At 51.2% G+C, this 10,548-nt stretch overlaps 1 protein-coding gene across 1 annotated transcript; it reads right to left on the bottom strand.

Moving 5' to 3' along the window:
• Window positions 1-1,702: 1,702 nt before the first annotated feature.
• On the bottom strand, window positions 1,703-4,907 carry LOC100898679 (HHIP-like protein 2). The gene is made up of 9 exons (XM_003739344.1): window positions 4,730-4,907; window positions 3,887-4,013; window positions 3,538-3,649; window positions 3,198-3,349; window positions 2,866-3,029; window positions 2,636-2,737; window positions 2,275-2,411; window positions 2,027-2,156; window positions 1,703-1,863 (listed from the first exon to the last, which is right to left on the bottom strand). The coding sequence occupies exons 1-9, from the start codon at window positions 4,905-4,907 to the stop codon at window positions 1,703-1,705; spliced, it is 1,263 nt and encodes a 420-aa protein (XP_003739392.1).
• Between the last annotated feature and the right edge of the window lie 5,641 nt (window positions 4,908-10,548).

Genomic DNA, 10,548 nt, shown 5'->3' on the forward strand with positions numbered 1-10,548 from the left:
CATGCTCGTACATAGAGCGGTCGAGAAAATCTTGGCAATCCCCCACTCACTATGACCCCGCCTTCACCTACAGTAGAGCCTGCACGCCTCAGCGGCGATAGGAAAACCGTGAAAGGGCAGCGGGCACGGCATGCCCGCATTTTAGGTCGTTCCAAGTCTCCGGCGGAAGGTCTTTGCTTGGAATTGCCAAAGTCAGCTCCGAGCTTTCGAAACGCCGCCGTTTCGCTTTTTTCTCGAGCTTCACCGCGCTCGAGCCGGGGTGAATCGGAGAGAGTTCGACAACGTCAGGAAGTCTCATTGACATCTGCTTCAGATGTAAAGACCTTGAGACTGTCACGCAATCCCTTGAAGCAATCGACAGCAGCTCAATACGGAGCAATAAAATTCAGGCAGGCAGAGCACTACTCCCCAACTAAGAACAGGGACTGATTTGTTTGTCATGCCGGCTGCTCGGGCTCATGAAATCCGGAGCGAAGGAGGGGCGACATAGAGCGAATGAACCCGAGAAAATTATCCACTTTGAGGAATCACACCGAATAGAGATCGAGAAAGATCTTGCATCCGATTCCCGGGGATATTGTTCAAAGGTTCCCCAATGAGCCATGGCTAGGGCTGTAAATTATTCGCGGCGATCGCGGGATTTGCGGAAATTTCCGGCTACTCCCCATAGAGTTTCAATGAAGGCCGCGAATTTCCGCGAATTTGGTGGAAATTTTCCGCGAAAAATTTATATCCCTAGCCATGGCTAACTCGGGAGGGGAAGCCGAAAGACCATCGACCAGGTAGGCAGACCGCTCCCAGCTCGAGCATCCACCTGACCGTTCATTGGAGCAGCGCATTCCGTGAGTCTCATGTACCTGATGGGAATGTAGTTCAGGTGGATTAGTCCTCTTTCCCATCGACTAGGCCTGGGAACACAATCCTTATCCTGGACTCACCTGGGGACAATGGAGGAATGTGAGAGAGGTCACATAGACAGAGGCCCTCGGCCGCACTCGAAGGCTGGGCCGGGTGCGCTGTTGGCGAGAACTCCAGGATTGGCGATGAAGTCAGCTGGCGATCATGAGCGATCGATCCGCACTATTCTGTCGGTGAAAAGGATTCTTGCCGCGGTCGCGGAAGTTGGAGCTAATGGCAATGAACGAGCAGCCGGATTCGTGCGAGACGGGTGTCGCGCCGGTAACTTCATCGGACTGACAGCAGAGAAGACCCGTGAACTGATTCGAGCCGGAACTCTCGCAACCTGCGCCTGAATACAGCTCGCGATGGTGGGGATTAGGTCTGGTTCGCACACAAACGGATGATCGATTATGATGGATTACTTCATTTATTAGATTCTCGCATTCCGCATAAAATGGGTCTCCAAGCTCGTGATCCTCATACTCGATTGGTTCAAGCCTTGATAGGCTTTCTGTTAGGTTTCGTCAACGGGGAACAGGATCCCCTCTCGACGAATTCTCCAATGAAAAGTAGTTATAATTTCCCGGAAAGAAAAAACGAGTGTTTCTGCATGCATTCCACTCATACCAGCCTGATTGGAAAACCCGGATTGAGGGCCACGACTGCGCCGGTTCCAGCTTGATCCGGGAAGAGAGGAAATATGACTCTACCCCGAAGCCGTGTTTTCCCTAGAATTCCACATTGATGCGTCGATCTACCGATTCCGAGTCGACCCTATATCCGACGGTCGATCCCGATCGGCTTAGATTACGGTTTGGAAAAAGAAGAAGAGAAGACCGATAGCGATGTATTTCCCATAGCCGCTCAGAGGTTTCGAGGCTCCAGAGATCTGTCTGAGTTTCAAAATCATGCCCTTTTGAGATCCGTCCCTCGATGCGTCATCCGCGAGGATCAACAGGTCACCTGCGAGGATGCGAAGACGCGACCATTAGCGAAAACATTATTCTAAGCGAATCCGACAGGTGATCGGCAATGATCACTGGATGATCTGAGTTCGGCTCCCAAGATTCGCCTCGATTATTCCATGGGTTTACAGTTTGCAAATCATGGGAACTACCACACTCACCGTAGTGATTCTCGGCAAAGGCCACGATGTGCAGTTTAGCAGGCGTCGAGGAGGAACACCAATCGGACGCATTGAGATCATTCGCCTTCCAGACTCCGGATGGAGCCTCTGCGAGCGTGAAGATTTTACCCTGCAATTTCGAAGTTGATGACTAGGAGAACATTAAGCAGGAGGGATCCGGGTTCCATTCTTCCCCGAAAGATAAGATGAGGCTGCGATTGATCGGCACGGATGAGAGTGGGACATACGCTGACGTAATCTCCGAACAGAAATGTGTCGTTGAGGGACGGCAAGCCGTTGCCTTTATAAACTCGTCCCCCTACGACGGCTGCTCCGGTTTCCAGGGAATACTTGTAGATAGCTTGTTCGTCATCCGCCTGAGCTTCTGTAATACATTAAGAGAACCGCGAATTTATTTCATCAACATACGTAGAACAGGCACCTAATCAGATCAAGGGAGAATGAGCTCCCAGAATGTAGGTATGGCTGAGAACCCCCCGGAAATAATTTGATCCTTCGAAGGCTCGATTATCCATTTAATGCGAAATGCGCTCCTGGGAAAGATCAGCGGCGGCGAGCCATCGAGTGTTATATGAAGGCGCTCTTTACCTGCGATGGGGAACCCGTAACGTTTCCCCTGGCGAACCAGGAAAATTTCTTCTTCGGGATGGGGATCGATGGCTGTATCGCCACAAAAAAACTGCGTCCTGCCTGTGGGAAACAACTTGATCCATTATCGTATAATGACCGCCATGAGCCCAGTTGATTGCTGCCATCGGCGGTCCGTGCAGGGACCACTGAGGGATATTGCCATGATTCCTATACAGCGATGACCGTACCTCGTGAGACTTCCCTCGTGTCGAGAGCACATCGCCATGGGTTCCTGAAGCCGCTCGCGAAGATACTCCGTTCGCGCACCGATGCGAGTTCATCGGCTTCTGATGAGGAGGGGAGTTTTATCTTCATCTTGAGGATTTTCCCGTTCGACGAATCCATGTCAAACCTAAACGAGCCTCAAATTTAGGAAATCCGTGTTCTCGTGTCTCCACCACTCAAGATCTGACGAATTGGACAGTGACCATGCAGTATGAATCAAAAATCCAATCCATCTTTTCCTTCCGCCTGCGTGAAATGGCTTGAGGACTAGTCACTGTAGCGAGATATATCGGACCTTTTCGATTGCTGATACTTCATTGCACCGTCTCCGGTCGTTAGGTATAGGAAGCCTTTGTCCAATTGAGCCAGAAGCTGACCACCGTTGTAGCGATTACTCGGTTGACTGACTCGGGTCAATTCGTATTCCTTCTCCACATCCAACTTTCCCTGTTCGGAGGGGGGCTGCCTTAGAACTTCGAGGGACTCCTCAGACAGGAGGGTCGAAGGCCAATCAGCTCGGCCTTAATTGGTTCCTCTAGTGACTCGCAAGTTGCTCCCTCGTGATTATGCGTGATCTCGAGTCGAATCGGAGAGAGATATCTAAGATCACGCAGTCATGTCTCGCTCGGACTCACATTTTCATCGAAAGGAATCGCTGAGATGACCGTATCGTGATCAGCTTCTGGGTTAGAGCTCGTTCTGCTGGAAGTCAGTAGCAGGGTGCGTCTGGGTTTTTCAACGTCGTCGCTGGGGAAAAATGAAACCGTAGAATTACTAGCACTAGTGTGTTTCGGTGCATCACCCAGGAGTAAGTCCACCTGGACTTGCGGACGGCAAACTCTCGGGGACTCTACCGACCCATCGACACCTGAGTCCCATTCGCGTGGTATGGGCCGCACGAGATTGATAGCTACATATGGTGGGTCTTAACCTATAGGCGTTACTTGTCTGATTAGGATGAATGGAAACGACGGTCCTACTCACGTCTGCACGACAAGGAGAGAGAGAAGTCCCCGGTGGTCCATCCATGATTGTGAAGTCAGCAGTCGGCCCGAGAGATCAACCACGTCCGAGACGATTCCCGTATGAAGATTCATGCGCGAAATCTTCCCTGGGTTGGGGAGAGGAGGCGCGAGACGTCAGTTCGTGAATGAAAAATAGCCGTCGCGGGGCCTCAGGCTCCACTCGACAAACTCAAATCACAGAAGAAGCTCTCAATCAGCGAGCTACTTCTTTTCTCTGAGGCAAACGGCAAAAGGGTTCGAGCTCTCCGCCTTGGAAATGGAGTCGGCCCCGAGAAGGAAATCAAAACGACGTGGAATAATATTCGGATTCCGACGTCTTTGATCTCAACTGTGTAGATCCGATTTTTTCCGCATCAATCGGAGGGAAGAACAAGTCCTCACTAAAAAAAGCTGCCGATTATGTTCTGGAGCATTTGGACGACAGTGAAAGCTCACAACGTCCTCGTTCCAACGTTCATTGATTCCCAGTGCTCTCCGACCAAGAGCTTCTATGACGGATTTCGAACGAAGCGACTCCCATGAGAAATAATAAAAAGCTCCCGCCACCCGAGAAACAGAGGAGAGCTTTGACTCTGTCTCCCGGCTGAAAAATGAGTGAAACATTTGCGAACGCTTCCAGGGCACGCTCCTTGTGTTTGTTCGGTCGGTCGCTTGCTCTCTTGCTTGCTACAGTTGCTCCAGAGAACAAAGAAAAATCCATTCCGAAGCTCCCAAAAGCCCGTTACGTCTCATTCTCCGCTGCCGAAGGCAAATAAATCCTAATTCAAGCTCATGGCATGTAGTGAAAACGGAGGCGTCTTACCTCGATGCTCGCCGATGAGTACATCTTCGCCGATCATTTCCAGAGCCACGGGTCTGGATAAATGATCCGCGAGTTTCTCCAGGCAGAATCGTTCTTTCCCAGAGCTATCATCGTTCTGCTCAGCGAGGGCTCTCAGTCCCAGCACCAGCAACAGGCCACACGAAGCGAGTGCACTCATCGTTAGAACCTGCGAACGCAGTCGCGAATCATTGGATCCAGCTCGTTTCCAACACCAGCACCTATTTCATATTTTCATATGAATATCGTATATGCGGGGTCATCCAGAGGGAATTGGTCGGTCACATGTCACATTCCAGCGACCCTTCCTCGAACGATGATCTCTATCGTGGAACTCTACAACTTCCTCACTGCTAGAATCGCTGGAAAGGGCTCACGGAAAATCTGAATCGTCGTTCATTCTGGCTAACAGGATAGAAAAGCACTTGACCAAGGGGCAATACATCGCTCAGAAACGATTGGGGTACAAAGTTGACGGAACGGCCTCCCGAAACTTCGTATTTTTCACGGAGAAATTTCAGCATGTGACACGGCGGAACTCTTCGCACGAGCTTCCTCGCTGTTCTCGTGCGACGTGGCACACATCTCCAGTCTCCCACGATTTTTGAACGTTTACCTCAGATTTTCTGACACGGGCACATGAACTCGTGAGCAGCCGGCAAAGTACTCAGTGAGAGGTTCTGACTGAATCTGTGCGCCGCGTTCCTAGTGAAGCCCGTACGGCCGGCTTCCCTCTCCCTGAACAGTATTTCATCCGTACGACGGATAACGAACTGGAATATGCCGTGGACATGCGGGACTCGCCAACGATTCCCTCTTCTCTCAAGGGGGCAGAACCTCCCATCGAGCTAACAATCTCCCCAGGTAGCCATATGAGATATCTCGTGTCGGCGAGACTCCGCTGACGTCAATAGTGGGGGAGTCTAGCTTTTTGACACCATCTCGTGCTTGATGAATCCCTCCGATTCATCTGAACGTCGCCGCATGAGAGGTAATCATCGAGGGCTCATTAGACGCTCCTATGGATGAATGTCCGCAGTCTAACCGCCACCCAGAAACCGACAGTCGGAATGATGCTCATCCGAGGAAACTACCGAAATGAACGAGATCGGCAAGACGGCTTGATTCAGTGAGTCGAGATGTCGCGTCGCAGTGAAATTCTTTAAACAAGTGAAATTGGTCCGCACTCGTTTCTGCCCCTGGAGAGCGCTACAAGCTAGACGGATCAGATTACTCGACTGGATGGAAAGATGTCGACGGACGACGACGAATCTCGGATGGCAAGTCGACTCACTGCTCACTTCACCTCGCGGACCGAATGAATCGTTTGGTTTTCTATCTATGCGAGGAGGAATACCATTCGTCCTATAAGGCCGTATGCTCAGCTAACAATGCAAGTTGCAGATGCCGCTTGCGGACTCGATCTGCATCCAGAGTCCAGTCCCAGGCGTCATTAGCTTTGTGTGAGGCTGTTCCGATCGGTTGGCTGCGAAGGCGTGGGACTCTATCTGGAGGAAACGATTCTCTACATCATCAGCTCACGGTATCAGAGAATCGATACCTTATCACAAGTCCATGAGCTCCAAGCTGAACGTGGCTCGGCTGAAATTGCTTGGCCTCGGATTCACTCGTTCAAGGCTCGGGTCAGAACACTGCAATCTTCGGACTTCCCAGGAAGTTTACTTTCCTTTCCGATTCGATACTTTCGTATGGATCGAAATGCCTATTTCTCTCGAGCTATTTGAACTCCCTGGACTAAAGACTATCCTGATCCTTGTCCACGAGGATGGCAGTATTCGCTGCCGCTAATAATCATCGATAGCGAGTCACTCCTACCGTTCCGGCATCATGCATGCGAAGCCCCCGAATAATAAGCCTAAGGTCAGAAGAAATCCTGAGGAACGCATATCACACCGTCCACCTGAGCTCGTTCCCGGAGGCCTTCCGAAGCCGAATCGGCTCGGAACATCTCGGACTTCGAAGCGTTGGGTGACTATCCATTCGACGATCGATCTGTTGCGATTCGGTTTGCGAACGGAATTACACACGCCCCGATCGAATCATCTGTGTGAAACGCTGAGTGCGTCACGTGATCTCGGCATGTTCTCCGTCGAGGTGAAGAGCGACGTTCTGCCGCTTTCACCAAGGAAAACGTGATTTCCCCCCCCATCTGATCCGCTGTTCCGTTCGCATGCACGGCTGATCTGGTAATTTGATTTCTCCGCGATCCGGACGCTCTAGGATCCATGAAAATTTATGAGCTCTCGTAAGATATCTGGCATGTGTATGGAGATCGATGCAGTGATAATCTGTGTGTACCACCGCGCCACCGCGACAGTTTTGTGACTTTATTCAGCAGTCGATCCTACCGACTTTCAGCTGATCTGGCCTCAGGCATTCCGTGTTCTTCGGGAAACGGAGCACGCTTTCCGGCATAATTCTGTCGATGATACGACGAAACCTGTCAACACAATCAGACGTGAAGCTACTGATGGGATAAACTTCGTTTCTGTAATGAATCTGCTGACCGGGGGAGTCGACTCCGGCTCTCGGGGAACGCGTCGACCCTGATGGACCCAAGCTTGACTGGCTCTATACATTGAGCCCGAACTTTTCTTCTCGTGTAACTTCTGAGGGGCGCCACGGGACCAGGACGCGTACCTCCTTCTATGGGGAACGGTTCTAGCTAGACACTCGGGTCCTTACGGCTCTTGACGGTACGATGCGCCGAGTCGAGGAGCGTGAATAGGGAGATTGGTTCACCAGTCTCCTACTTTATTCTAGGGCGAATTCGATTCCGAACTCATTTTCTTGTTGTTGACCGTCGAATGTCATCGGCAATGAGCCCGTGAAGTACGCGACCCTTGTCGTACCCGAGCTCCAATCCGATCGGAATAGACAGGGGCATGAATCGGAAGGGATAGGTGTATGATGAGCGCGATGTGATAATTGATGGCGACCGGGTCGTGAGACAGCCTCCCTCATCGTGACGCTAGGAGTGCTCGTTTCGGGGGATAACTGTCAATCTGAAAGGTCTCTTGAAAGCGGAGCGGCCATTAGATCGTTTACCGAGGAATATGATACTTTCCGCCACGCTTCGTTCCCATGGAGCACCTTCCGAGGGCTTTGCCGATTGTAGATGTGCTCAGTCGAGCCCCGACTCGAAAAGAGCTGAGGAAGAAGAACGGAACACCTGAATAGGACATAAAACTACGATACAATCGAAGTTGCATATCCAGTCTCGGGAGCACCATGTTTTAATACCTATAACTCTCAGATGAAGAAGAAAATTAGAGAGACCCAGGAGAGGTCCTGGAGACAGGACATGATGCTGAAATCAAGCCTCGAAGTTTACCGACAAGGCAAGAACAGCCTCGGTATCCAAACCTTCCTCTACGGGAACCGAAGAGGGGACACTATCCTGGCCTTGGCCGGAGCGGGAATATTACCGACGAAAAGCCGAGGTAGGTCTATTGACCCACAGCAGGAGGACACCTGCCCCAGATGCGGAACATTTGAAGAGACCGTAAAACATGTGATCTTCGAATGCAACGACGCACACTACACGGACGAGGATTTCCTCTCACGATAAGGCCTCCATGAGGAAATACAGGACCCTTCGATCGTGACAAAAACCGAACGAATCCTAGAAAAATGGGAGAAGGAGACCAACGATCTGCTTGATAGCGCCTGACATGAAAGGCTGATGCGTCATCCTGTAACACACATAGAAGACCCATCTAGATAAATAAATTACCATTACCAAGATTTTCATGTCGAGGCCCCCGCTGAGGAGACCGTCTTTCTTGGGCGAGAAAGTCTTCCATTGAGGGACGAGCATTCGTGGTTCGGGCTTTCACTGTGTGTCAAGTAGATACAAATAGCGACACCGCCAGCCGTCGAAATTCTGACCCTACAGGGATAATTCATGGATCCGAACGGGCGAGATCGACAGGGACTCGGACAGCTGTGTGCTCACCTCGCCTGCTTAACATCATTCGTGGATTAGAATTGGAGGAAGCTCCCAGTGGCACTGGACACCACGCTGCGGGACCCCGACCGTGATCCTACATGGATCTCTCTGAATCAGCTGCTGGAAAGGAGAATGCGACCTGCTACTTCGATATACGGGCAATTTCAGAACGTTTTCCGAAGCGGAAACATTCGTTCTCTGAGATTCAGGGCCGGACCGGGCCTGCGTCACGCATTTCATCCTCGTATTTCGCCTCCGATGTGCATAATATGACCACTCATGCAGAGTACGAAGTTCGCGAGTTTTTCCATCTTCGCCCGCAAGCAGGGAACTCTCGGGGCAACTAAGGAGCCGATAAAATGAAGCCTGGGAGTAAGTCTTATCATGAACATAATTTTTTTGCGAAAATCACGACAGCGGGGCTACCACCTTAGGTCGAGGAGTCTCCTCGAGACCGACTCGGGAAATTTCTATCTCACCGCACCCTGGGAATGGAATCGCGCAGTACTGCTTTTCTCATTGGAGTCGAAATGCATGCCCTGGCCGGGCACTTCACTGAGTCCGTTTCTTACAGAATCCTTCAGAGATCCGGACACTGCACGAGTATCTCCGAGGAGCTTCCGTCGATTACCTGGCAGCGCTCAAGACGTGCCACTGTCCCGATGCATGCGACTTATTAGAGACTAGCCATGATTTCGGCTAGATTGCCCGTGTGCCGGGTTCGATGCTCTCGAAGCCCCGAGCGAGTTCCTTGAGACTTGTGGACAGAAAGCACAGATCACAGACCACTGCTTGGATTTCTCGTCCTTGTCGCTTAATCTCTCGAAGAATGTGCGCAGTCGGCGCGTGAGTCTCAACGTTCTTTTTGTCGAAGTCGTTCGCAACGGAACTCCGATTTGGGCTGAAGAAGATACATGGACGCAGAGTCGGACTCTGCCATCGCCGCTATGGAGCAGGAAAAATGAGAACAGGTGAAATATATGGGCATCATCTATCTACACTACAGAATTATGGAAGAGATAATCTCCTTGTGGAATAATCTTGGGAAGCACTACGTTCGATTTCGTAGCTCTCGATTCTTATGGAAACGCGGAGGCAGCTGTCCTCATAACTTGACAGAGTCGGGCGCTCGGGATAACATGATGGGATGCGAAAGAACGTGATAGAATACGGAGGGACATGATAGAATGCGAAGGAATATGAGAGAAAGGGGAGGAACGTCGAACTTATGCGATGCTGACACGCAAGCTCTGGAAGACGATGAGCTCCTGAGGCTGGCAGGGATAAAATCTATTGGAACCCTCGATCCTGTAATCACCCCGATCATGGTCCCGAGGCGATTCGAGCCTGCGTAGGGATTTAGGGTGGCTCGCACGGTAGGCTGCTGCGCCGTCATTCGAATCGTACGATTGTCGCCGGAGCAGTCGTGATATCATTCGAAGATATTCTGGAGAGCTCTGCGTTCGATCTCGGAGCTATCGGCTCATCGGGTAATGCAAAGCGAGTGGTCCTCATAGTTTCGCAGACTTGGGCGGTCGGGATACCATGAATGACAACATGACTCTCATGCGATGCTGACTCGCGAGCTCCAGGAGTAGATGAGCTCCTGAGGCTGGAGAGAATGCAACTCATTGGTACGCTCTCGGTCCTCTGATCACCCCGATCATGTTCACCCTAGCAGGCTGCTGCGTCGTCTTTCGAATCGCGCCTCGGCGGAAAGGCCGGAGCATCATGTGGAGAGAGCTAGTGGAGAGGATATACATCCAGCGAACACCAGAGAAAAACTTGCTAATTTTCCGGAATAACTTGAGAACGATGCAATTGATCG

Source organism: Galendromus occidentalis, unplaced genomic scaffold (assembly GCF_000255335.2).
Source record: "Galendromus occidentalis unplaced genomic scaffold, Mocc_1.1 scf7180000076500, whole genome shotgun sequence".
Classification (NCBI taxonomy): domain Eukaryota; kingdom Metazoa; phylum Arthropoda; class Arachnida; order Mesostigmata; family Phytoseiidae; genus Galendromus; species Galendromus occidentalis.